At 52.7% G+C, this 27,577-nt stretch overlaps 1 protein-coding gene across 3 annotated transcripts; it reads right to left on the bottom strand.

The window, feature by feature from the left end:
- Positions 1-27,577, bottom strand: GJC2 (gap junction protein gamma 2). Of its 3 annotated transcripts, none has more exons than XM_088534796.1 (2): positions 27,482-27,577; positions 1-1,788 (listed from the first exon to the last, which is right to left on the bottom strand). In XM_088534796.1, exon 2 carries the CDS (start codon positions 1,766-1,768, stop codon positions 521-523), a length of 1,248 nt encoding a protein of 415 aa, XP_088390922.1. In that variant the 5' UTR covers positions 1,769-1,788; positions 27,482-27,577; the 3' UTR covers positions 1-520. The 3 variants fall into 3 exon arrangements, with proteins under 3 accessions (XP_088390922.1, XP_088390920.1, XP_088390921.1); XM_088534794.1 differs by lacking the exon at positions 27,482-27,577 and adding an exon at positions 20,976-21,080; XM_088534795.1 differs by lacking the exon at positions 27,482-27,577 and adding an exon at positions 5,827-5,961.

Genomic DNA, 27,577 nt, shown 5'->3' with positions numbered 1-27,577 from the left:
TTCAGACAGGAAATTAGCCATAAGCGTGTCAGGAAAGTTCGTGCAGCGTGTCAGCTGTTTTCCCTTTCAATCAAGGGGGCGTACGTTAATTTTGTTTAAGGATATTTAGTAATTAAGCACTCCCTAACGCACAGTGCGCTATCCTCGCACTGCAGGGGGGAGTTGCTCGCTGTAGGGGTGGCTTCTGAGCGACCAGCAGCTCCTCTCCCCACCACAGCGCACTGTGCAGTCCGTGTTGGAGGGCATGGCAGTGACCGAGCGGGTCGGATACGCAAGGGCTCTGACCCTTGCTAGTGCTCACTGGAGGTTCCCGGCTGGAGAGCGGCTTGGAAATAGAAAGGAAATGTCTTTTGTAAATGTACTGGAAGACAACACTAAATTGGTCTGAAACCCATTTTCCCTGCTGACTTCCATGTAAAAATCATGCCCGTGCCCTGTGAAATGAACTCAAGACAACACTGAAAGAACAGAAACAACCCTAAATGAACCCCCCGCTTACACTGCCCTCTCTCTAAGCGAGCTATATCCATACAGATGTCTTTCCGTCTTTGCTGCTTGAGCTTCCTTTCTCCGAGCAGGCTTTGGGTTTAGCACCTTGTTTCTCCTGGGCGGTGTTGGCCCTGTTCTGCTCTACCACCGTGCCGCCCGAGGCGGGACTGCTGGTTCGAGAGGGCTGTGTGTTGGGCTGGGTGCTGCTGTAGCTCTGAAACGCTATATCTAGTTGCTCTTGGGCCACTCGCAAGTGTTTGTGCAGGGTGGACAAGTCTGCTGGGATGTTCTCATCCGGGCTCGTGCACTGCTGTTCCTGAGCCACGTTAGCCAAGTTCTGCTCGTGGGCCATCAGGCTGTTGGGGATCTTGGTGGACTTCTCTGATTTCACTACCAGGTTGTACTCAGGAGGGCAGGAGATGTTCTTCGGGTAGGCGTAGTTGTAGGGAGGCTGCCTAAAGCTGTTGATTTTTCGGTTACGGATGGCGTCTCGGATAGTCCCAAAGCCCAGGTGAAACATCTCACACATGTTGAGCAATAAGCACATACAGCTCACAACATACATCACCAGGAGAAAGATGGTCTTCTCCGTTGGCCTCGACACAAAGCAGTCCACAGTGTGAGGACAAGGGACTCTGTTGCAGACGTAATAAGCTTCAACTTCAAAACCATAGAGAAGATACTGCCCCACCAAGAAGCAAACTTCAAACGAAGCTCTGGCAAGGAGCTGGAAGACATAGATTTTCATCAGTCCTTCTTGCTGGATGCGCCTCCTCCCGTCATGCTTCTGCTGCTCTTTGCTCTTGGGCTTGGCTTTGGCTTTTTCGTTTTCTGCGGTATCGTCTGAGATCATGGGCTCCTCTTCATCCGCCTCCGTGGGGTCTTCCAGGTTGCGCACAGTCTGCCAGTTCAGAGCAAACTGCTTCTTCTTCTTGAATCCCTTGAACTTCTTCTCCTCCTCCGAGGACCTGGCGATCCTGTGGATGGCATAGCCCAGGTACATGACCGAAGGGGTGGATATCATGATGATCTGGAAGACCCAAAACCTGACGTGTGACAGCGGTGCGAAGGCATCGTAACAGACGTTGTCGCAGCCGGGCTGCTTGGTGTTACAGGTGAACTTGCTCTGCTCATCGGAGTAGATGGACTCCCCTCCGACCGCTGTCAAGACGATGCGGAAGACGATGAGCACGGTGAGCCAGACCTTCCCCACGAAGGTGGAGTGATTGTGAATCTCTTCTAGCAGGCGGGTTAGAAAGCTCCAGCTCATGTTGGTCATAAGGGCTACTCAGTTATAACCTGGAGGAGAAGAAGGAAGCGAAAAGATGTAACTATAAGTTAATATATACTTATATCGTGGCAATGGTCAGCAGCAGAGTTGAGCTAGCAAGCTGGTCCACCAAGACATGGGCAGTATAGGGCCATAATGAACCACCCTGATAGGAGGCAGGAGTATGTTGCACTGGATGTATGTAAATTCACAGCAAGACAAGTCCCAGCATCTGTTGGATTCCTGTTACCCATTTTATTGCCTCTTTCAAGACGTAGCTTGGCTATAACAAGGCTTCTGGGAACTGTATAAATGAACCTAGCGGAGAAGGGAAGGCACCTGGGCACAAAAAGCTGATTAACTTGGGATGATCTCTTGCTTGCACGTCTCATGCTCAGGACTCCGTGAGGGAAGGAATATGGGAGGTGCCGATTGTGCGAATAAGAGACGTTCCCCACGTCACGGAGATTGGCACTGCTGAAATGAAATGTTTTCATCAGGAAGCCCAGAAAAATGCAAAAAAAAAAAAGGCAGAAGAATGGGAATATTTGTGTTTAAAGTAAAAGGAGCTTTTAAGTTCCCTTTGGAAAACCAAACAAATGTTTAAATGAAGCACAGGCTGTTTTAAAAACAACCTTCAAAAGCTTACAGAGAAAACTGAGAAGACCTGGACAGCTGGGGAGGAAGAGTTCGTAAGACCCATTTTGGGCTCAGTTTGACTTACACTGGGTCCTCAGACCAACCTCCTTGAGTTATCTGCAGACACCAAGAAAGACACTCATCTATTTTGGAGTGGCAGCAGCCCTGACAGATACCTGGTGACTCATGGCCCCATGGTGGAGGCCAGGGAGGAGAAGGTGCTCGTTAATCCCATCACCAGCCCTGGGTGCATCAGGCCCCTTGCTCATCGTGTGGGCGTTTGGGCTTTGCAAAGCCATCACTTGCTCTGGTTTCTGTTCGGGTCATGTTTGATCGTAGTTGGCTCAGGTGGGACTCAGTGCATGGATTAAAAGGCGGATTAGCATCAAGGTCTTTGTACACAGGGCTCAGCCTGTGCCTGTTAAAGGCAGCAGAGCCTGGAGCAGCTGAGCTCACCCTCCCACAGACACCTGCATCAGTTCTGAAGCTCCACTGACTGCAGGGGAGTCACCACCTTGTTTGGGCAGAGGGCCCTGCCAACAGGCAGCAAATGAGGGGTCTGAGCCAAGACTCGTCCTTGAGACGATGCTTGCTCCTGCGTCCAGCAGAAGTAGAGGAGCAAGTAGAGAAGTAGAGGTGTCGTGGGGTAACTCAGCTCAGGGTGGTGGCACAGCTCTTCCCAGGCCATCACTCGGGTCACACAAAGGAAGGGGAAGGAGCTACATTTACTGGGAGAGCCTGACCCGCACCAAAGCCACCCCTTGTTTCAGCCCTGGGTCGCTCGCCAAGAGCTCCTGCTCTGGAGCTCTTCCAGACCCGCCTGGATTCCACCCTGTGCCACGAGCTCTGGGTGTCCCTGCTGGGGTTGGACCAGGTGGTCTCTAGAGGTGCCTCCAACCTCAACCATTCTGGGATCTGTGATAGTCCAGGAGGCCGAAGGACACCCTGGGGCACGAGCCTGTCCCGAGGGGACAGTGCACCAGCTTTACATGAAAACTCACAATTTAGGCACAGCGTTTCCATGGCACAAGCCGGAGCTCGACGCCGCTGGCCGTGGCGGCCAGGAGCCCTCGCGCAGCCGCGTCCCCCATCGCGGCGCTCCGCGGGAGCGGAGAGGGAAACGTGACTTGCTCTCTTCTCCACATTGTGCCGTTCTGGAATGTTATTTTCCTCATGCTGCGTCTTCGGACGTGAGCCAAAGGCAGCTCGTTTGCTCAGCACGAGTCTCCACGCTGCCGCGGGAGGGAACGGTGCAGCCCGGGGCTCGAGATCCAGCTAAATTCTTTCAACGTCAAGAGCTCTCGAGAGAAGGCAGATGGAATTTTCTAACCCTGCTATTTCTAGATCAAACAAATCCTCTGTGAACCCAAAACCCCAAATCTTCACACGCTGGTCCCAAACAGCAGGAGCTCTTTCCGGATGGTGGTGAGGGCTGTTATTCTTTCCCTATTCTTTCCCAGCTGGAGAAACTGAGGCAGGGAGTGGGCAGACAACTTCCCTTAAGCAGACTAACAAGCTGGGAGAAGAGGTGGGGATGGTCCCCTGCGTATCCTGAGCTTCTCAGTTGAAGCCCAGCAGCTCTGAAAGCCACCTGGGACCAAAATCCCCATCTCCTGTCCCAAAAGTGACTCAAGCCAGTGGCCACCCAGTGTCCAGAAAACCTTTGTGGCGTTGGAGTCCCCATGCCCCAGCCCCAGTGGCCTTTACAGAAGTGCTACTGCAGAAGAACATGGAAAATTATCTCGACAGAGCTGTTTATTTATTAAGGAAATGGAGCTTATTAAGGGGTGAGATGGGAAAGCACTCCCCTTAAGCGATTTTTGCTCCTTTAAACTCAATTGATACATTTCAAAGTGTCTTTAACCCTGCTGCTGATTTGTGCCTGTGCTCAGTTAAGGGCAAAACGAGGAGCTAATTTATTTGCAGGATTAATTATTTGCACTCATCCAGGCTGCAGCTGATGGGAGCCTGGGAGGGGTAGACCCCACTGCACGGCTGTGCCTGCTGCAGGACGTGGTGCGTCCGTGTCCCGAGCACCTGGTTCATTCGATTCATTTCAGTGTGTGCTTAGGAGGTCTAAACTAGGGAAAATTTACCATTTTGCAATTGTTATTCAAGGACAAAATTACCAGAGAGCTGAGGAGGCTCCAACAGGACTTTTGGTGGGGGCAGTCGAGGTCTGATCTGGGTAACGGTGGGTGTTGGGGTAAATATTCAAGGTCTGATCTGATATTTTTGGTCTCTCTGACAGTTGCCAGCTACCAGCCACAGATGTGAGTGCCACCCTGAACAGTGCAATGCCACCAGCTCCAAAAACGTGCCGCCCTCCGCGCACATCTGGATGTGCAGCCACATCTGCACCAAACGACCTTGCCCTGTGTCTGCATCCCACGGGCCCCGCGGCTGCCTCCGTGCACCGGGATGATCCTCCGTGCCCACCCTCTCCCAGCACCGTATTGGAAAGAGCCCATGGAAATGAAGGAAAAAACCCTCCCACAATCTCAGCTTACTTAAAACCCTCCTACAATCTGCTCGGTTAAACTTCCAGCGCTTTTTTACAACTGGCTGGCAAGGAAGTCTCTGTGTTCACTACATGCAAAATGAGATTTTAATGCCTTTAACTGCTTGGGGACTCGAGGACCTCACTCCCTTTTGAAAGGGATTTTCAGGTAAGAAGCTTCCAAATGGTCACATCGCTTTGGCTGAAGGAACAGGATGGTATTAGGAGAAGACTGTGGCTCTTCTCAAAACACAAACGATCAAAGACAGGGGTTTGAATCTGCTAAATGCTTGAAACTCAATTCCTCTGCTCAGTTTACAAAGTCCAGATCCCTGGGCAAAAAATAGGAGTTGTGGAACTGCATCGAGTAGATGGATTGTAACGCAAGGGTAGATTATCCAGCTAAATGACCTGCTGGAGAGATCACCTGAGGGCATCTCCCATCCCTCCTCCTTTGCAATCCATTCATTCACTACTGTGTAAACTCACAGGTCTCCCCCACACTGCGTGATATGCAACGTATAAAATCCCTGCTGGGTAAACGTTGCAGAAGGGGGGAGCTGCACCGTGTTCCTAGCTGACCCTCACCCAAAGCCCACGCAGTCCGACCCCCACGGTTCCGGAGCCTTTGGCTCCCCTCTAAAGCAGCCAGAACCGAGCGTAGCCGGGCAGAGGATCTGCCTCTTGGCTCCCAGCCTCGCACTTATTTCGCGAGACCAACCGTCTCCGCTGTGCAATTGCAGACGCAGCTGCTGGAACGGGGAAGACTTGAAAACCTGGGTTTAAAATAAGCAGGACAAGGGGAAGCAGGGGAGGGAAGCGGGATAAAAACCCGCTCTTGCCGGAGGGCTTTCCTGTCTGCTCCGCTGCCCGCCCCGTCCTCCGCCGGTGCCAACCGAAGGGGAAACACAACTTAAACTCTACTCACAGGGACATAGCGCTCCTCGCCGCGGGATTCTCCCCCCAATCCGCATTCCAAGGCTTTTCCCGCTCTCCCGGCCCTAGATGAGCGGCTGCTGCCGCCGCGGTCGAGCCATGGCCGTGTCCCGGCGCCTTGCATGGAGCGCTGCGCTCCGGGGAAGTATTTAACGGGCCGGCAAACTCCGCCTCCGGGGCACCCGCCGCCGGGACGCGGGATCACCCTTTCCTACGGGATCGCGGGGCGGCTCCGGCCTTCGTCCCGAGCCCCTCCGGACGAGGGGAAGGTGCTGAGCGGCAGGGCAGAGCGTTGCTTTAAACGCAAACGAGGCGCCGGGTCCGTTCTGGGAACGCCGCCTGGAATTCTGCTGCCGAGCTCCGAGGGCTGCTGGAAGTAAACTCGTAGCATCGGTTAGCGGCGCTGCTAACGGATTCGCGAGACAGAAAGCATGACTAATAGGGAACATGTGGAAAACACATTTTGGCAAAAGCTCCCTGGGCAGAGAGTTGGTGGAAAAAAAGAAAAAAGGAGTGTGAGAGAGGCAAGACTCGCTAGTGGGAAGAACTTATTCCAGGATCCTGCTTTGCTGCATGACCAGGTGAGGCTCCCTCTGAAAAAAATCATGGGCTGAGTAGAAAACCAACCTCCCTTCTCAAGGTGGGGACCGTGGTGGGTTTTTGAGCACACCATGGGCTCTCTTGGCTTCTTTGCAGAAGCAACAGACATATAAGGCCATTTGTGAATGAACACAGGACCAAAGGCAGATGGAGAAGAATCCCGGTGGCCCAAGCGTCACTTCTGCTCCCCGCTCCGTTCCTGGGAGCTTTGCTGTTGCCACGCCGGGGCTGAGGTTGGAATGGAGAGTCAAGGGCTGCGTGAAGCTGCTCCCAGCAGCGCTCGGCCACGCGGCCCAGCCTCGCGCCCACGGGTCCTCCCGTGCGGAGCAGTTCTGGGTGTGAGACCTTCTTGAAGCTCCTCAGATAAAACAAAAATGACTCATTATGTGATCATGCACAGTCAGTGCTTAATTTCTCATTTGGAAGAAACCATCTCTGAGAGGCAGGTGGAAAGATGGAAAGAGCCCAGCATTAAGCTAAGTTATCTGCAGGAACAACCCTACCCTTGGGAATATTCCAATGGGAAAAGTGTTTTTATTTTGGCAGTGGGAAATGAGCCCTGATGAAGTTAAGTTGTCCTGACCCTGGTGCATCCTACAAAGCTTGCACTCCCAAAAGACCTGGTGGGGTTAAGGAGCGGGGTTCAGAGGAGAGCACCAGGTCTGGACCTCTCCCTCCAGCCGTGCCCGGATCTTCCTAGAGATGTCCCATCCAGAAGCCATCACTTGACTAATGACATCGCGTGAGACCTTGGTGGTGACGGCCACAGAAAGCCGGGGCTGGCTGCAAGGCACCCAGGGCAGCTTTGCCAGAGGACAACATGGCCAACAGGTTGTGCAATCCCACTTATCTCCATTGATTCGGGCAGGGTTGTCCCAGCCCTCCCTTCCCTGCCCAGAGGTGGGCAGATTCACGTGCTTTGCCAAGGTCATATCCAAGGGCTGTCTGAGATGCACCAAGCGAGGGCTGCTCCGCGCGGAGCCAAAATAGCATTTCAGCCCCCAGCGTGCTGCTGAAAGCGTTTCATGGGAAACAGGAGCTGCCTGGACACGTGGTGAGGACCCAGCTGCGAGAGGAAATGTGCCGCGAGCCAAGGCGGCCGCGCGGTTCCCAGGGCTCGGGGGCGGCCTCCCGCCGGCTTCAGGGAGCCCCGCGACGGCCACCTGCACCGCGGTGGTGACCTCCGCACCCGCGCGGACCTTCACACGGAGTCGTGGAATGGTTGAGGGTGGAAGGGACCTCCAGAGACCATGTAGTCCAACCCTCTGCTCCAGCAGGGACACCCAGAGCATGTGGGACAGGGTGGCATCCAAGCAGGTTTGAAGGTCTCCAGAGCAGGAGACTCCACAGCCTCTCTGGGCAGCCTGTGCCAGGGCTCTGTCACCCTCACAGGAAAGAAGTTCTTCCTCACATGGAGATGGAACTTCCTGTGTTTCAACCTACACCCGTTACCCCTTGTCCTGTCAGCGGCCACCACCAAGAAGAGTTTGGCCCCATCCTCCCTACATTCTCCCCTCAGGTACTTGAACATATTGATCAGGTCCCCTCAAGGGGATTCACCTCTAGGGGCCACCTCTGTGGGTGTCGCATCACGGTCCCACACAGGGACCCGGCCATTTCCAGCACGTTTCACACCACCATCATCAAAAAACAAGTGCTTTGAGCTCCGCCGGCTTCCAGGGGTGACTCCCAAGCATCCAAAGCCTGTCCTGCTGGAGCAGGACGGAGCTGGAGAGCGCGGTTATTTATAAATAACTATCTGAGAACAACTTGCAGGCTCTGCAGGGCTGCAAGGAGCAGCTTAGAGATAAAAGGGAGCTCGGCACCGTGCCGGGGCCGGGCAGCCTCCCCCGGCCCTCGGCTTTCTGGCCTGTGTGGGTTATTTATACACCCAGCGAGTCCTCTCGGTGGGAGACTTCGCAAGGGGGCCGCTCAGGGAGCAGAAGATTTTAGGTGGGTTTTCTCCCTCAGGAGGGACAGGTTGGTTACGTGCCCAAACCTGCTCTGTGTAATAAAGGACAGGAACAGGCACATTCCCCTCCACTGTCTGCATTTCCCTTCTTGCAGGGCAGGCGCTGGAGAACAGACAGAGCTGCTGCAGCCCCAGGTAAATCCCCGTGTTAAAACAGTTGTAGGCACCTTTTCGCTCCCTGCCCATCCTTCCCCAGGTGCTGGGCTCCAAATAACGGTTGGAATTGGGGAAAAAAAGGCAAAAAAAAAAAAAAAAGGAGAGAAAGAAAGGGAATGGGTGTATGGAGACTTGTGCCAATCTGGCCTGTCCTCAGAGCCATCTGTCCACCCCTGCACCTCTTGCGTTTTGGAATATTCGTCTTTAAAGGGTCATGGCATAAAGATCCAATTAAATGAATAACAGCTGGATGCCAACAGTGGTCAGATCTATATGGTCCCCCACTGCGGCAGTGATCAAAGCAAAATCTCTGTGCTGCATGTGCATTTACTTCTCTAACATTCACCTTTCATTTTATGCATTTCCAAACTAGATCAAGTGGAGAAATGCAACTCTGCTCAACTAACATATATTTTTTTTCTCTTTTCCCCTGGCATTTTTATTGTTCTGTAAGTGCTGGTGGAGCTTCTAACTTTACCAGTGAACAGCAAGGCCTGATGGTGACGGTACCAGGGAAGGTGCCTCTTTGCAACCTCGTGGCTAAGAGGAGAAAACGGCAGGTTTTAATCTCATTAGTGCCTCTGCTTCGGCCGGGCTGCTATTTGCAGCCCCGTTGCTTTATCAGAGCGCTGCTGTGCTAAAAATGGCTTTAAACAGAGATTTTGCTCAGGCATAAACATGTGCTTCAGGGAACGGCGCCCTCCTCTGTAAACGCTTCCTCTTTTTCTGAAATTCCCCCCTTCCTGCCATTATCCTCATTGTCTTCAGAGCCGCCGGTTGCCGCACGAGGAATTTATGGGGCTGGGAGGAGAGGAGCAGACACACGTCTGTGCCCAGCCCAGGTCACCAACTTGCCCCTCTCCATCCCCTTGAGCCTCGTAGCTCCTGTTTCCGCAAACACCCGATCCCTAAAGGCCCCCCGCCTCCTCCTGAGGACTCGGAGATTTGCACCCAAGCGATTCCCTGCTCCAACGTCATTGTTCGCCTTGCTCAGCAGAGCTCTCTGCTTCAAAAACTGGGCGTCTATGGGAGTTTGAGCGGATAAGGCTGCACTCATCCAGGAAAAACAAGGAATGTGTCTTAAAAATCAGAAAGATGTGCTCCTGCTATAGCAGTAACCGTGCCTCTCCAGGTTAAAATTAAGGCATTCCATGAGTGCAACCTCCCTTTAGCTGGCAATAATAATTCAAGGGAAAAAGCAGGAGGGCCAAACTCGGAAAATCAGATCTCAACACGATTTCAAAATGTGGATGTTGGCTCTCATCTCATGAATGGATACTTGAAAGCAAATTGAAACGCACCTTTTTGATATTGCTGACTGCAGAAAAGGAAAAGCACTTCACTTGGAAAGTATAAAAAAGGCAAATATAGTTAAATAACAGTAAAAACCAACTAGAAAAGCCCAGAGGAAGCATTTAAACCCAGGCCAGTGAGCAGAAAGAATTTATTCCAGTTCTTCCCAGCTGAAAATTTCATTGTGATGGACAAATTCTCGAGATAAATTTCAGGCTGAAAAAAAAAAGGGCTTTTTTTTTTTTTTTTTTTTTTTTTTGGACAGGATCCTCTCTGCTGAAAATGTCAAGGCTGGTTTTATTCTCTACGGTAACACGTGCCCGTGTACTGAAAGGTAGTGAAGGAAGGAAGCGCAGGAAGCCTGAAGTGCTGCCGTGCCGCTGTGGGCAGCGCTGACATTAGAGAGCCCGGCTGCCCGGGGACGCTCTTTTAGCGTGTTTCTATTTGTCTTATTTGTCTGTTCTGGCTCCAAAGAAAGCACGGCACAGGCAGCCATGTGCCTCCAGAGGCAGAGGTCTCCACAACGGCCAAATTGAGCAGTTATTTCCTTCTCCGTTTGCTTCCCTTTCCTGGAGCAGCCACGGAAGAAGAGGGAAGGGAAAAGTCTCCCTGCGGCTGCACCCGAGCGCGTCGGGGCAGCACCTGGACCCGGCGCCGACCCGCTCCCCTGCCCCAAACTCATCACCCGCTGCCCGAGCCCTCACAACAGGAAGCAATAAAGTTTCCAGCCGCATTCCCAGCGCCGCCTTTTCTGAAGCACATCCCCTGTGAAGCGAGGCCAAGCTCGAGCTGCTGCGGACCTTCCTGAACTTGCACAAAAGACAAAAAAGCGAAAAGCAAAAAAAAAAATTAAAAAATAAATCAGAGGAAGTCAATCCCCTGGCAACAATGGCCGTGCAAAAGTTCACGGCCCATCCTCTCCTCCTGTCGTTGCCCCCGGTAGCTCCTCCTTTAGCAGTTCATGGAGCAGAAGAGCGTTAACATGAACGAGGGCAGAGGAAAAAAAGACCAGAGTGCGTGGGAAGCAGAGGGAGCACTGGAAAAAGTCAGGTTGTACTGAAAGCCAACCCGTTTTTGGCTGTTTTTTCTTTTTTGTAACACCTGTGAATGGGCAGAGACGCTGCATTAAGTGGGGGCTTGGAAGAGCCTCAGGAAAAGGGAGCGGAAACAAAGGGATGGGGAGCAAAGATTGGAAGGTCAACCACAGCTTCTGGGCTTGGTTCAGGAGCTGCTGGGGGAGACCCCCTGGCTTGCACTGAGAAGGATGGTGTTCCTTAATATTCAGCTACATTAAACACATGTGCACAGTGTTGGGAGAGAGAGAGGGGGGACAGGAGAAGCCAAGGACTCCGGACACAAATGAAAGACTCGTTGACATCTTTGCATGAAGCACTAAGCCAAATTTCATGCCCTAGGGGTGAGGTGCTCCCGCTGATCCTCTTCTACACCTCACCTGCCAGACACAGCAGCAGTAAAAGGGTCGTCGTGGCCAGTTTGACTACCCAAACCTGACTGATGTCGGACCATTGTGTGCAGCAAGGCTTGGACAAGCTCCTCCATCAGGAATTAACGAGATTCGTACCAGTTTTGCTTGAAAAGGCAAGTCAAGGCAAAAACAGGCACCAGGAGAGCAGAGGTGTTCACTAAATACTTTTTAGATAGAGTGAGACACCCAGTTGGGCAGAGACATAGATGATAGTAGTTGGCCAGGGCATGAATCTATCCGTAAACTGAATCACTTTCAATGGACCTTGTCTCACTCATAGGCCCCTGGCAACGTCAAGATCCTACAGAGGGGCAGGGTCGGAGTGAGCAGCCTGCAGAAATGATGCAGCTCATTCCTTCACCATGCAGAAGGTGATCCTGCAAGGCTGAAGGACCATGTCTTACCAACATTTCTGCTGATTGGACAACATTCTCCTTAAGGAGTTCTTCCTCTTCTGAGGAAGAACTTCTTTCCTGTGAGGGTGCCAGAGCCCTGGCACAGGCTGCCCAGAGAGGCTGTGGAGTCTCCTGCTCTGGAGATCTTCAAACCTGCCTGGATGCCACCCTGTGCCCCTGCTCTGGGTGTCCCTGCTGGAGCAGGGGGTTGAACTAGATGATCTCTGGAGGTGCCTTCCACCCTCAACCATTCTGGGATTCTGTGAGAACATCCCTTGGGGCCTCTCTGCTCCTGGCAGAACCTCCAAGCTTGCTTCATTCTAAACTAGGAGGTCTGGTCAGTGCTGTGTTGGGTGGACTTAACACAGATTTAGATATTGACCCTTTGTCCCATGAGCTCCACAGCCCATCCCGTGAGTCGGATGAACCTTATTTCCCTGACAGAGGGATGAGGGGAAACCCTAACAGTGGCCTTGCTCTGTTTTGGCTGAAGAACACTTTTGCATCGAGGCAAATGGCTGTCCAACCCACCAATACAGATAGCCCCTTGTCCTAGGTGGGGACTCAGCTCTGAAGATCCCTGTTTCCCTCTCAATCTTGGTTCACTTCTTGGCTAGTACCTACCTTTTCAAACCACCGTGCAACAGGAAAGGACACTCTGAGGAAAGGTTGAGGGATTTGGCTGAGATTTCTTTCATCCCCAAGAACAGCTTGAAGATTGGGTTCAGAGCCATCTCCACGTCTTTGCTACCCCTAAAGTAATTGTATTAAAAGATCCAAGTCTTTACCCTAACACAGAAATGAGCGAGCAAGACCCCTATAAACCACTGTGGGGATCTGACCCACAGGACCCATCCCAGCTGCCTGAGCCAGGTCCCTGCTCTGCTCATCCACACACGATGCTCCCTGTTAAACCTTGGCCGTGCTCCGGGAATGACTACCAAGTACTTGTGCTGTCCTAACCCAAGAGGGCAAGGAGGAGACGTGTCCTGCAGAGCAGCTCACGGGGTCCTCCTGCTGAGCTGCCTTCCAGCACTGCAGGTGCTGCTCTGACGATGAAGAGTCACCAGGATGAAACAAACAGGAGTTTTTGCAGGCAGTTTTTCCAATCCCGTGGCTGGATCCAGCCATTCCCCCAGGCGAACGATGTGTTGCTTTGGGGGAAAGACCAAATTAAAACTAAGACTAAGGTATTTCAAAACTAGGAATGTAGAGTTGGTCTCCTAAATCCATTGCCAGAACCTGAATGAGTGGCCTGGTTACTGGAGTCAAAGTGACCCTCAGGGACCAGCTATGTATGATGAATCCAAATCTTATTCCAACAGAACTTGTGCTTCTAAGACACCAAATCTCCTGCAAAGCCCAACACAGTCACTAGGACACTCAACCCCTTGGCTTTGGAGAAGCCTTTGAGTTTGGAAAAGCCAGGCCAGAGCCATAAGGGTGAGACTATTCAGTGACCCAACTGTTGTGCAAAGGGGGAAAACGAGTGGGGACAGTGACCATATCCTTTACTCCCCCATATAAACCTATCCCTGCTCCCTCTCTGAATAAGCTCCATGCAACAGAGCCCAATCCTGCACCTCCAAATCAGCAAAATGTCCCAGAGGGGGTGCACGACGCCCTGGTGCACTAGCCCCATCCACCCCGTGCACGGTCCCCGAGACCCACGGGTGAGTCAAAGATGCTGGGGATGAGTGGGACCTTTGTGCAAGCTGCAATGATTTCATGTTGTAACAACACATGGAAAAACTCCGTGCTGAAGCAGTTACCGTAAGAGCGATTTCACCTAGGCAGCCAGGACAGGGGAGGACAGCAACGGTACGTGCCCAGAAAGACAAGCAGGGACTACCCAGCATCATCCACCTACGAAAACTCAGCATAAGCCACATAAGGATATTGACAACCAGAAAGCAAAGGTCTAAGCAAAAAATACTGGGCAGCTGAGTGTGACTTTATGGATCATTTTTCCATTTATTTTTATTAAGACTTAAACATGGCTAAAAGGGAAGGAAAGGAGATCAGAGTGTAATAAATGAGGGAGCAAACGGGCTGGATTCTCTCTTGCCAACTGTTCTTCGATAACAGGCAAAACAGAAAACAAAGTAAAAGGAAACGTTATCACTACAAGTGCCTTCCTATCCTTCTGGCTGCGGTCCCAGCATGACTGAGGCAGGTTTCTACTCTGCTAACAGAGATTTAGGATTCCACCAGCAAATATTTAAATGACCACTTAGGTAATTATGAACAGAGATAATTATATAGTATAAGAGAAAGAATATATAGTATAAGAGAAAGAATGGAAGAGAGAAGTGCCCGGAGCTGGTACGGTACCTTCCCTGGGAGTCCTCAGGATGGGACATCGGTGGAGGCTGCCCGGTGTGGCGTGAAGGAGAGCGCGGTGTGGAAAAGGGCCGGGAGGTTTCCTGGATGTGTTTGCATAGGTGGCCACCACCCTCTGACACCGGATAGGTCAGCGGCTCCCGCGTGGGGGCTCTTTGCATCACACCTCGCATCTGGACGCGAGTGCCAAGAAGGGAGGCCACGTGTGCTCAGCACCTTCTCCTGCACCGTGCTTGCTGGGCAAGAGGGGCTTTGAATCAGGGTCCCACCAGAGAGATACTGAGGTTGCCTCAAGCCCGCGTCCAGGTGGAACCCAGCCCATCTCAACCTGCCTGGGCCATGCTGACGCAAAGGGTGACATGGGCATCTTCAGGACTTGAGGTCCAAGCCATGGAGCACACAACGGGGTGCTGAGCACATCCTCTCCACCACGCTGGGCATGGGCACCTACCAGCCCCTTTGCCATGCCAGGCATCCAGCTCTCCAGCTCCCACAGCAGCACCACCACACTCAGGAGAGGCCCCTTCTCGCTCAGGCCTGGGGCTTTATCACGGTCCCATCACCACATGGCTGAAGGAGAAGCCTTCGCAGTGTCTCCACACCACACACCTACCCACGGCAGCCCCTTGCCTTGCTGCCTGCCCACTCCTACCAGGAGATGGATGGAGCCGGTTTCCAACACCCAGCCAGGTTCACCCGTGCAGAGCTGGGTGGGAATGAGCCCGCAGAGCTGGGCTGCGGGGTCTGCACGCGGGGGACCCTCGCAGCCCCCCGAGTTGTGCTCCAGCATGGTTGCACACGCTGCTTCGCAGCACGTTGTGCTGGGGAGCGAGCAGCAATAAAAAGCTGGAGAGTAGAAAGGGTAATATCAAACCCAGCTGTGAAAACAAAGATTACGACGCTCTGAGCCTACAGCCTCCCTTGGCCAACGCATGCAAATACGTTGCCAACATTAATCCCTCTCTCCGTGTCCGTCCAACGGACATTTTTTCGTGAATGAGCACGTTGAGGCGGAAGAGGAAGGGGAGAGATGCCGGAGGAGGAAGGTGGACAGCCCTTCCTCGCCTTTTATGCTGGGGACATCCTGCAATGCAGAGAGCGGCAGAGCCAAAGATGCTCCAGGGCTTGGGAGCATCCACAGCTGGGTCCAGGGGATGCAAGTTTTATGAGCAGAGCTAGAGCAGTGAGCAGCATGGAAAGAGCAGAGAAAAAAAGAGTGGGAAAGAAAATGCTCTGGTCCTCCTTCAATTTGTTATGAACATCCCCTAGTCGGGGTCTCAACCTACAGCAACTACTGGGATGAATCTAAGTTTGCTGCTGGTTGATCATCCTCTTTCTCAGAGCTGTAGCCGTCTTCACTAGCTGAATACCCAGCCCACTCTCTGAAGGCTGATGGACACTTTGGTGTCACAGGAAAAGACCTGGAAAGTTTCTGTAGAGAATGGCTGTAACCAGCAGTGTGGCCACAGGCAAAAGCTGAGGAAAAAAGATGAAGCTGTGGGAGGCTCTCCATAAATATGCACTCTTTCCATCTCTGCTTCTTTCCCTCATTTCCTTTCCAAGGCATCCTCCCTTTAGCTTCCAGACAAAAATGAATGAGAAACCACAGCATGAGCCGTGTCTCTGGGGAAGATCAAGGAGTAGGAATGGAAATCTCTGCCCTTCACTTGAGGGATGCGAACCAAAAACCCACCTTGTGGTGTGCGACGTTCCTATAAAATGGGACAATCCGCACACGGATGGGCCAGGTAGGGCCGTGTGGGCTGCGCGTGGCCCTGTGAGGAGCTGGAGCCAGTGGAGCAGAGTCAACGGGCGGTGCTCAGTGCACCGAGCAGTGACGGATGCAGAGCCTGGAAGGTCTCTCCTTCATCCTCTGCCCTGCGCTGGGGAGCAGCGGTGTGCGTTCAGTGATCCCAGGCATGCGATAATTCCTCCAAAGCCATCCGGAGGAGGTCAGCACCTCTGAGCTGGAACTGACCAGGACAACCTCATCTTCACCTCTGCCAAAGGCAGCAGTGGAAGTGAAATAGAAGTGTCTGCTCCACTCTGAAGCACCAAGTGTCCTGTAGAACTTGTGCTCCAAGAGAGGACATAATCTGCTGCACATACCATGGAGATCTGGCCTCTCCAGATGATGATTTCTCCTGATCTTTTAATGAGGTCCTAACATCTCCTACAAAGACCCTGCAAATCTCCTTGAGCTGTCCCACTTTGTAAGGAAACCAGAGCGTCACACAGGAGAGATGTCAGGGGCCTGGCCTGAGCTCCCGGGCAGATGTGGTGCCCTTCTCGCCAGCTCCTCGAGCTGGAGCTTTGCTGTGGCTGGTGCTGTGCTGAGCGCCCCAAACACTGCCATGAAACACAACTTCTAGAGGGCCCAAAATTCAGGAAGCCTCATGCTGAGGCAGTAGTGAGGGACACCTTGCCTCAGATATCCCTTTCGCTCAGATCTTCCACTTACCCTCCCCTCTGCACATCTCCTCCTGACCCTGCCAAATTCTCCCTCTCTCGGGACACCTAGTCCCTCATCTCCCCATGCTCTGCAGAACCAGCCACCCGCATGGCCCTTTCTGTGCTGCTTTCCATTCCCACATCCTCACTCCATCCGTGTCCTGAAAATTCAGCTGACCAAGTGGTTTTTCTCCTTTGGCTACAGCCCTTCTTTTCTGCCCTTGCTTTAACTGCCCATTCGTAATAGCGAAGAATTTCCAAAACGCGATGGAAAATTCAAGAGCCAGAGCAGGAGCAGAACCATCCCTGCCTTGGAGAATGCCGCTTTCATTTCCTGCCAGCCATCCTCTTTCAGGCATGGAGAGCAAAAACCTTTGAGCCTTTCCAGCCTCTCTATCACCCTGCTGGACTAATAACGAGGGCAGTTCAACTACACCTAGTTCCAGCTATTGAAATGACGGCAACAGTCTCCATCCCACAGGAACTGACCCCTCTGCCGTGGCTGAGGCTGGTGGAAGTGCCGATGACACATGGACATTAGTGCCTGTTGTTACATTCCAGCGGTGTTTGCTGCAATGGGGAGCCGATGCAGGGCCAGGAGCACAAGCTGGAGATGGGATGTGGGGGCTCAAGCTGGGGGAAGGAGACGAGGATGGATGCTGGAGGGTGGATTATGGCTTTGTCCTGAGCAGTAATCCCTATCGGGCTTAGAAAACTATAGTCTGGAGAAGCTGCATGAGAAACGCATGACGTGGTTCATGGGCTTCAAAGGACCAAGAAATGGGGCCATCATGGTGCAGAGCAAACCATTTCCTCTTGCAGCTCCCGACAGAGTCTGCACGGTGGAAAAGCCCATGCGCATGGTTGGGCCACCACCTGGCTCATCACAGGTCCCACAGGCTCCAGGCTTCCCCCTGGGTTTGTGGATAGCTCTCCCGTAGGGAATTTCATAGCTAACGTTCGGGAATGACCAGCTTCCTCGTTTTCATGCCTATCCGTGCAACAGCCTCATTAATGCTCTGGCAGAGGTGTGGGAACAGGGGAACAGCAGGCGCCTCTGCTCTGCCGTGGAAAGGGTGGACGGGCCGTGCATCCTTGGGCAGGTCTGTTTTCAAAAAGCAATTACTGGCAGGGAAGACGGCAAATCCTGCATTCCTCGACGAAGGAATTCGGGTGATGTCACCTCCTGCCCAGTGACAGGAGCGTTCCTGCAGCCTGCTCCTCCCTTTGGACAACCCCTTCCTTTGCTACAAATATTTGTTTTGGCCTCTTTCTTGGGAGCTTCCCATTACAAGGAATAACAGCAGGGTGGACTCTCCTACCGTAGGGCCAGTTTCTGCCCCAGCACATTAGCACAGGCCACGAGTTAATAGAGGTTAACACGTGCCAGCCAAGTTTTACTGTCGGTAGCAACAGTGTTTTCGTTCAAAAAGCTGTGTGCTGCAACACAGGCTTTAGGAGACCCAAATCTCTTTAATTAGAAGGCTGCTTTCTCCGTAAATCAATTTAGCCCAAATTTGCTTGAGTACCTTTTATGTATATAAAGGTTGCAGCATGCAAACGGGCCGCTGATCCTCCTGCAGTCTTGTTTTCTTTCTAGCAGGACACAGTCTTTGCAGATTGGATGGTCTGGAATAAACTGTCCTTTTGCCTGGAAGGGGAGCGATGCCCCGTTGGTGTTTTGGGAGGAAAAGGGTTGCAGAGGTAGGTGACAGGCTGGTGGAGAGATCTGGAGGCAGGACCATACCCAGCGTGGTGGCTTCTCCTCAAAAGGAAAAGTGCAAAGAGTGGTTTGGTAACTAAGAAGGGAAAGAGCATCTGTCCCAAAGCCTGACTGTGCTCCTGTCCCCTCTGCAGCACAGAGTTCTGCAAAACACCATCATAGAGGGACAGGGAATGAGCCACCTCCAAGATCATTTTTAGGACAGTTGGGTGGGATTCCATCACCCCAGCTTAGGTGCTCACCACCAGGGAGATGAGCTGAACATCTGCCTGGCCTCCAAGCGCTGCTCCGGGACACAGTTCTGTCTCCACAAGGCATGGGCAGCCGGATGGAGCCGCAGGGTCAGACTCACCTGAAAATCATTTCCCTCGACAGCAGTTTCTCTCCAGTGACTGCAAAGGGAGCCCTGGAGGCCTGCTGACATGGAGACCTTGATGTTGCTCTAAAAACAAGTCAGGATGAATCACACCCTCGGAATATTTCCTCGTGGAATAACGTTTTAGTACATGGTTTCAGGAGGCAGAGGTCCAAAATCATGCCCAGTGCGAGATGTTATCACCCTTGGGATTTACATGGCTATGAACTGAATCATCTTGCATTTTTTCCTTCCTTTCCTTCTTATTCCAAATACTCCATTCAGATTTTTTTTAACTACCACTGATCATCATGCACAGACTCCAAGTTGGGAAGAGCTAGATCAGGTCTGTTATTTACAATGTCAGAAGAGAGAAAATATATATATATATATATATATATATATATATATATATTTATATATTCAGCACTACAGCACTGTGACATTCTTCTTTAACTGTTTCCTGCTGCCTTATATTTTAAATTACCCCTAAAATTACCCTTAAAAATACCTGCTCCACATAAAGGTGCTGCTTGCACCTCACTGTGCACCCTCTTCCATAGCACCCATGACACTGGATCCGGATGAACGGGCACAACCAGAGGGGGCAAGAACTGGTCACACAATAGGCTTCTTATGGCAGATGGGATAAATTGCCTCCTTATGCTGCATAAGGACCTTGAAAAAGTATTCTCTGTGTTCACACGAAGGGGGCAAGGCCAGTTCGGCTCCGCTGCAGGACTAACAGGATAATCCTGCCCTGCAGAGACCCTGGGCCTCGGCTCTTGGGACACCAGAAGTCCCAACTAGACAAGATCTCACACCACATCCAACAGTCATCCCAAGCTAAGATCCCCTTCAAGGCACAGTTTGCAAGCTCGGTCACCCACCTCAAGCCCTTTGCAATGTTGATTTATGGAACTGGAAGCTGTTAGAAAGGCAGGAGGATGTTTTGTAAGACATCCATGAGATTATATTACTCCAAATCCCACCCTGTTGAGATGTCAGTAAAAGCTGCTGATTTTAGGAACACATTTGTTTTGCCACTGAGACCCTAGCAAGGTCACAAGCAGAGGAGGGATGAAAATGGAATTGAGCTGAGTTTTTAACCAACAGTGTGTGGTTGGTAATACTACACTTGTGTTTGAGATAAATATGCTTTTTTAGAATCCAAATCATCTTAAGAAATCACTTTTAGAGGTTCCCTAAGCCAATGTCTTTCACATCTGCTGATCATTTTGCTCTGCCAGGCCAAGAAGGCTCCGAGCATGGAAGAAAGCCACAGGCATCAAGGTCTGGCTTGGTAAGAATGATTCACTGCTGTGACTAAGCGGGGAAGCTGACCCCATCTCCTGGCCCCTGCGGCAGCAAACCCGTGGTTTTCTGCAGTGAAATTAGTGCAACCGACAGCAAATAACAGGTAATTCAGCCCGTCCTGCAACCAAAGCTGAAGGACGATGAAACCCAAGACTCAACAGAACTACGGACTGGCTTCCTTGGGCCTGACCATGGCCCTCGTTGGCCATTTGGAGATGAGGAACTTAAGGCACCCTCTCTGACCAGGCATTCAGCAGAGCCTCCCAAGTCGCCACTGTGCAGCCTTAAATCAACTTTTCCCGGTTAGCACCCGCCTTTCATCAATGCTCCGTTGTTTTCGAACGCTGGCGATAAGAGGGTTCAGTGAACATTTCAAGCTGTAGATAAACTACCGCCGGCCAACAAAAACACCATAAAACGCTCCGCATAAATCACACATCAGAGTTCATCCCCACTAGGACGGCTGTTAAAATTCTCTGGAAAAGGGAATGGCTACAAGGGAGCAGTGTCTGCCAGGAGTTTCTGCGGCCAGGAGGTCTGCGAGAAGGAGCAAAATGCAGTTCCAAAGCTTGCAGTAACACAGCTGCTTGGAGGAGAGTTTTTCTCCCCTTCCTCCCACCTTGAGATCTCTACATTAGCTCTGCGCACGGAGTGTTAAATTCGCTCCACACCCACACACGTCCTGGCAAGTGTGAAACTCTGCATGCATTTGGTGTCCCAGACATGAAATCTCTCAGAGAAAACCCTCTGCTTTCTCTTGCTGCTCCCCCGTCCACTCTGGCCCTTAGGATCAGGGGACTTTGGCCCTTCTTGTCCGTGTGCTCCCAATTTCCAGTGGCATCTGAACTATCCACGCAATAACAGTCATATTTAAGCTTATCTTGCAAACTAACCTTAAAAGTAATCCCCATCAAGGACCCAGAGACCATAGATCACGCGCTGATGGAAAGGACCGAAACGGGAGATCGGAACCTTCCCCAGGGTGTCCTGGGATCACAGCCACAAATCCCGTTCCGATTGGCAATCGCTTGGCTCACATCGTGAACTCACCAGGCAGCCCCGTCCTCCCTCGCTGGCCACCGAAGCCTTATCCGAGGCCTAATCCTACAGCAAGGCAACGGGGTGAGAAAAGGACGGTCTAGGGAAGCTCTGGATTTATCTCTGCGCCGTGATCCAGCGTCGGCCTCCTCAAACCCGAGCTTGGACCTCGCTGCAGCTCCCATGGGACACAACACCGAGCAGCGGGGAAGAGCTCCGAGCCTCGTGTGCCCTGGGGGCAATGCCCATCTCATGGGCAGCGGCGAAGGAAGAGGGAGCACCAGCCCTCTCCATGTCCAGAAACGCCGTCGTGACGCAGCCAATTGGTGCTGGGCGCTTAGCGCTCTTAAATAAAGACCTTCGCGTCCGATATCGGCACGCGAGGAGGGCCCAAGCCCCCGCGCACCTCGCGCGGTTGAGAAGAGCTTTGTGCGAGCGCGGGGCCCCGCGCGGCTACGTCCCGCCGGAGCCAACCCGGCGAAACGCCTTGTTTTTCCCTCAACAAAGCCGCATTGAGGCAGAGCCTCGCGCGGCCGGCCCCGCTCCGGCGGGTGCCCTTGGAGAAGTCGCTACATGAGGGCAGAGCCCCCGGATCGCTCCGTGCCCTTGGCTCGATGCTGCTCCTGCAGCTGCCGGATGTCAGGACTTGAGCAACGGGACTGTGCGAGGGGATTTGCGGACACGGGTCCCCAGGCCACGGAACCAGCATCCATCATGATGACCGTGGTGGGGAGCTGCTATGGGAATGACTGAGCTTGTGGGTTAAAGCAGCTGGGGTGTCTTCATGAAGGCAGGGTGTGATTTACTGTCCCAAGTAGAGGCATTGTAGCATGTTGTTGACCATAGCAGCTCCTGCCTGAGCTCCAGCTGCCACTGCAGAAGGTGGTTGTCTCTCATGCAGACATCTTGAAGGGCTGGGGCATCTTGGATGGCCCTGGACACCTATCTGGGGGCAATTGGATCCACCTTTGGGTGTCCCACCGCAGTTATGGTCAGTGAAGCCCAGGAAGTGCAGCCCATGAAGCCCTGGGTCCTCATAGAATCCCAGAATGGTTGAGGTTGGAAGGGACCTCTAGAGATCACCTAGTCCAACCCCTGCTCCAGCAGGGTCACCCAGAGCACGTAGGACAGGGTGGCATCCAGGCGGGTTTGAAGGTCTCCAGAGAAGGAGACTCCAGAGCCTCTCTGGGCAGCCTGTGCCAGGGCTCTGTCACCCTCACAGGAAAGAAGTTCTTCCTCACATGGAGGTGGAACTGCCTGTGTTTCAACTTGTACCCATTACCCCTTATCTTTTCAGTGGCCACCAGCAAGATGAATTTGGCCCCATCCTCTTTACATTCTCTCTTCAGGTATTTATACATATTGATCAGATCCCCTCTCACTCTTTTCTTCTCCAGACTAAACAGGCCCAGCTCGCTCAGTCTTTCCTCATACGATAGATGCTCCAGGCCCTTCATCATCTTCATGGCTGTACGCTGGACCCTCTCTAGAAGCTCCACATCCTCTTGTACTGAGGAGCCCAGAACTGCACACAACACAGTCCTCACCAGGACCTGTCCTTCACCCAGGTTGGGTCACCCAGCAGCGTGACCCATACCCAGAGGTCTCCCGGCACGTTGCAAGGAGGGGTGGGTATCAAACCAGTCAAGCCAGTGACCTGCTGTCTGCATGTGGGCAACCCCAGTGGCCCCAGACATTGGTGCGATGCTCTCATTTGCAGATCCCCGCGGTCGGAGCCAAGATCAGCACCGCAACCCCTAGAGAAACCCTAAGGAACAGGGAGTCCTACACCCGGGAAGGCCTTGCAGGCCCATGGTGTCGTCTCTCCCTTTCTTTCCTCCCTGCCTTTCCTTAGGAGAAGCTGTGGCCACATGAGCGGAGGGCAGAGGCTGCAGAAAGCCCTGTGGACACGGCAGCGCTCGCAGGGTCACTGAGGCACATGCCGGCGTGCGGAAGAGAACGTCGGCTCTCACATCGTGTCGCTGCCCGGCTGCTCCTCCCAGCGGCAATTCGGGAGAGCCGGGGGGAGCCAGCGGCCTCCGCATGGAAAGGAGGACATTAACTTTGCAGTCAGCTCCGTTAACTATTTCTGCCGGTGAGCGTGGAGGAAATGGCTGGGCCGAGCAGTCAGCAGCGCCATTGCCCCCAGCAGGAAAGAAAAAACAGGGATGACCAAAGGGGAAAAAAAAAATCCTGAAGGAATTTGGCTCCCATTCGCTTTTGAAACCGCGTTTGCAAAGGAGCAAGTTGTGGTGCCCGAGCACAGCCTTTTCCCAAGGCTTCCCAGTCCCAGCGGAAAGCGACGGACCGGGAATCCACAGAATCCCAGAATGGTTGAGGTTGGAATGGACCTCCAGAGATAACCTAGGCCAACCTCCCTGCTCCAGCAGGGACACCCAGAGCAGGGGCACAGGGTGGCATCCAGGCGGGTTTGAAGATCTCCAGAGAAGGAGCCTCCACAGCCTCTCTGGGCAGCCTGTTCCAGGGCTCTGTCACCCTCACAGGAAAGAAGTTCTTCCTCACATGGAGGTGGAACTTCCTGTGTTTCAACTTGTACCCATTACCCCTTGTCCTGCCACCAGCCACCACCTGGAAGAGTTTGGCCCCATCCTCTTTACATTCTCCCCTCAGGTATTTACACACGTTGATCAGATCCCCTCTCAATCTCCTCTTCCCCAGGCTAAACAGGCCCAGCTCATTGAGCTCGGGAGCTCGTTGGAGCCGAGGCTGCCGCTCCGGCCTTGTGGCAGGGCCGGGGGGGATAAGCCGCGATTTCCGGGCCTTGTTCCCTGCTCCGGCTGTTTATTTTCCTCGGGAGAGCGCGCTCAGCTCCCGTGCGGCAGCGCCAGCTCGTGCCCTTCCTGCCCCCAGCCTCGCATTTGAAAGATGCTTTTGCACAAGGCAGGTGTGTGCAAATCTCTGGAGAAGCGGGTCTTAAAAGTCACAGTCAAAAACAACAAGGTCCCGCAGCCTTCCCCATGTCCAAGTGGGCCTTTTCCCAACAAAATGGGGATGCGGTGGGGAAATGACCCAAAAGTCAAAGCTGTGTTACACCATGGAGCGATTCCTGCTGCTCCAGCCCTCATCCTGCCACCCCCTGAGCATCTTCTGGTGCTGCAAGCTCCTGTGCTGGTCCCCTTGCCAGGGGAGGCCATGTGGTGAGCAGTGTCCCTCCGGGATAACTGCTGGCACCAACACTGTCTGCTGTCCTTGCTCATGACAGAGCCCTGCACGTGGTGTGGAATAACCCCGTGCCCTGGGAACAAGTGGCTAGAGGACAGCTCTGCAGGGAAGGATCAGGAGCCGCAATGGGCAAGGTGAGCAGGGGGCATGGACTAGATGATCTCCAGAAGACCCTGCCAACCTCAGCCATTCTGTGGCGGGGAGGCCTCCCAAATGGCTGGAGATGCAAGGGGAAGCTGAGCTGGGTCTGGTCAGCCTAGAGAAGGGAAGGGAAAGATCTTACCGGTATCTGCAGCTTCCCAGGGGACATTAGAGAGAAGGTGAAGCTGGACTCTTGTCAAGGGTGTGCAGTGAACACACAATTTGCACTCAGGGAAATTCCAAGTGGATATAAAAAGAAATTGTACTCTGGGAGGGTGATGAGATGCACAGGGCTCCAGGGAGTTGTTGGGACCTCCATCACTGCATGACTCGTTTTGGACATGGTCTTGAGCAACCTCATCTAATGTCAAAGTTGGCCTGCTCTGACACCTCTGAAGGTCCCTTTGACCCGAGTTTCATGATTAACCCGCAGGAGCCCCATCCTTCCTCTGTACTTACTGCCTCTCAAATTCTTTGCACTGTCCTGATGGCTGGGGCAATTTCTCACCCTCCCCAGGTGGCTCCTCTAGCCCCTGGGGCAGAGAACAGAGACCTCAGAAGAGGGGTGAAGCTCTATGGTTCCCTCCTGAGACCTTTGTGAGGGTCTTGGACTGCCCACAAAAAGCCACCTTGTGCCTTAGGGACATCCCAGGACAGGGACTTGAGGCTCGCAAGCAGCCCTGGGGTCCATCCTGCTGACAGGACATCGCACAGTGCCAAAAACATCGTCCCCTTCTGCATTTCTTTTCTCTCTCTCTCTCTCTCTCTTTTTTTTTTTTTTTCTGGAAGCAGGGAGCAGAAACCACAGCGGTTTCTGTGGCTGGTCACCAAGATCTCCAGGCAACGGACAGGGTCAGAAGGAGCTGAGCGCCATTAAAGATGAACCTTGTGCTGCCTGGATGGAAAAAAACCTCCAAACAAGCAATAAATTAAAGAAAAAAAACAGTGCCTGCTGCAAAGCTGGGCCTTGTAGAAATACATCCCTCCAACGAAGCTGCGAGGAGCAGAGACCTTCAGCACATGCTGTATTTGACATCCACCTCCGCACTACATGACAGATGAAGGAGGGGCTTCCTTATTACGTACACCGAAAAAAATCTCCTGGGATTTTGCTCCTGGAAGACATCCCAGAATTGCCTCAGCGGTAGCTCGCAGGAGCGAAAGGCACCAACTCCCTGTCCATGGCCTGCAGCTTTTCCGCATTCCCACCCACAGCTGGGTTAAATCTCTTTCAACAGCTCCATTGGCCAAGGCGGGTTTTGGAGGAGGGCAACCTGTGGCATTGCCAGGTCATTTGGGCTAGAGGAGGAAGCGCCTCTGGCTCCTGAAACTCAGAGGGCTCCTTTGCTCCCCACCAGTTTGGAGACCGGAGCATCCCCTTGTCCCTCCTGCCAGAAGAGTGGGGACCTCCGTGTTTCCACTGGCACTGGTCTCTCCCCCGTTAAGCAGGGCTTAAATGCACTTATTAAGCTCTTGCACTTGGAAGAGCCATGGGGGAAGGTCTCTGGCCTGGGCTGTTAAGATCAGAGCTGGGGATCCAAGAAAAGCCCAGGAGCGTTTCCCAAATGGTCCTCTGGGAATGGCCCTGCAGCACCACGAAAGGGCACTTTGTGTTGGGAGGAGATAGAGCCCCAAGCCTGGGTGGTAAAAGCATCCTTATCATGCACCGGGCAGAGGCCCAGCAACTCATGACGCAGGGGTGACAAAGTACCCGGTGGCCACAAATGAAAGGAAGGGAATAACCCTGCACCCCTTGGCCCTGCAGAGCCAACCAGGCAACATCTGCAGCTGGTTTGGTGCTATGTTTTGGATGAGGAGGAAACCAAACTCTACAGAAAGCCAAGAGCATCTCTAAACTAGGTCCATCTAAAGATCTACAGATATTAATAAGGAACAAAGGTGAGACAAAGAGACCCATGATGACAGGAGACCACTATGTCTGGTAGCTGACAGGACCTAGAGGTCAACGGACCTTTTGCTAGAGGTTGAAGGCCAGAACCCAATTTCTGGATGCTCTTGGTCTTGGAGATGATCCCCTGATGCACAAGTGCATAGAGCTTAAGCTGATGCTTCAGAAGAAAGCACTTTGCAGGCCAAAAAGACTCTCTATGGCTTTGGCCATTGCAGTGAAGATTGTTCCACGACCACCGGGGTCTGCAGAGAGTTTTTCCACCATCTGGGCTGCAGAACACTTCCAAATCCTGCTTTGGTTTAAAAATACACGTTGCTCTAGAAAGGCAAGACAACGGAGAGCTCTGGGCACAGATCTAGAGACTGTGGTTATACAGGGAAGGGTTAGGGTTGATCCTCATGGAGAAATCTGACTAAACCTGCCTAAAAGGAGCTGGACTTTGGGAACAGCTGAGCCAAACTGCCCTGCACAACGTGGAGCGATTTCCCTGGGCACAAAATGTGCATAAAACACCCCCAAACAGGGATATCGTGTCCCTTTGCACAAGGTGCAACACGAAAGCAGGGTTGTGGCGAATCCATCCCCAGCTGTCATGATGGAGAAGGTGGAAAACAGTTCCGGCTTTTCCTCTCTTCCCTGCCTGTGGTCCTAGCTCCTCCATCTCCTTTCCCCCACATTTAAAGTTAAAAGCAAGAGAAAGAACAGAAGGAAACCTGCCTAAGGGATGGGTTTCCTCCTCTAACCCCCTGCTTCATTCTCAGTGAAGCAAGGAGCAAATTTTTCCTTCTGAAGAGCCCTGTGCTGCTCCGTGAGCCCTGGAAGCATGGAAAAAGCATGCAGAAAAAAATCCTCCCGTGCTAGATAGAATGATTATCTAATGTTATATCTGTACATAATAATCAATATATATTTTATATTATATTTAAGGGTATCCTCCTGCAGGTGCCCAGTTTGAAATCCACCTCCGTTTTGCAAGCCTGGAGCAAAGTCTGGCTCTGCCCCATGTTGGCTTCAACAAACTTCAAGCGACTGCCCACGTTGGAGCTCGACTGCAGCATCTTAAGCACATACTTAATTTAAGATATTAAATAAGCATGAAAGAGTGAGACATAAGAAAGAGCAAGATGATTTCCCAGCTCCCCAAATGCTTCAGGGATTGATGGCAGAGTGACCCGGGATGCGGGACCGGGCACCGTTTCGCTGGGATAGGCGTTTTATCCCAGGTGGGGATCCGGGAATGCGGCACCGGGAGTAGCAGCGGAGCGGCCGGGGCCATCCCTACCTTTCGCAGTCGGGAAACGAGGTGGCGTCCGCCCGGCGGGTCGTCACCGCATAACCCAGGGCTTCGCAAAGCAGCACGGCCGCCCGCGGCTCTGCA

This window comes from Tinamus guttatus, unplaced genomic scaffold, assembly GCF_059628265.1.
Source record: "Tinamus guttatus ecotype Peru unplaced genomic scaffold, ASM5962826v1 Tinamus_guttatus_pri_ptg000599l, whole genome shotgun sequence".
NCBI lineage: Eukaryota > Metazoa > Chordata > Aves > Tinamiformes > Tinamidae > Tinamus > Tinamus guttatus.
Note: the sequence above shows the minus strand (reverse complement) of the source record. Positions and strands in the feature narration are given on the sequence as shown.

Coding starts and splice junctions, on each gene's coding strand:
- GJC2 (XM_088534796.1), bottom strand. CDS start 1,768: ATGACCAACATGAGCTGGAGCTTTCTAACCCGCCTGCTAGAAGAGATT.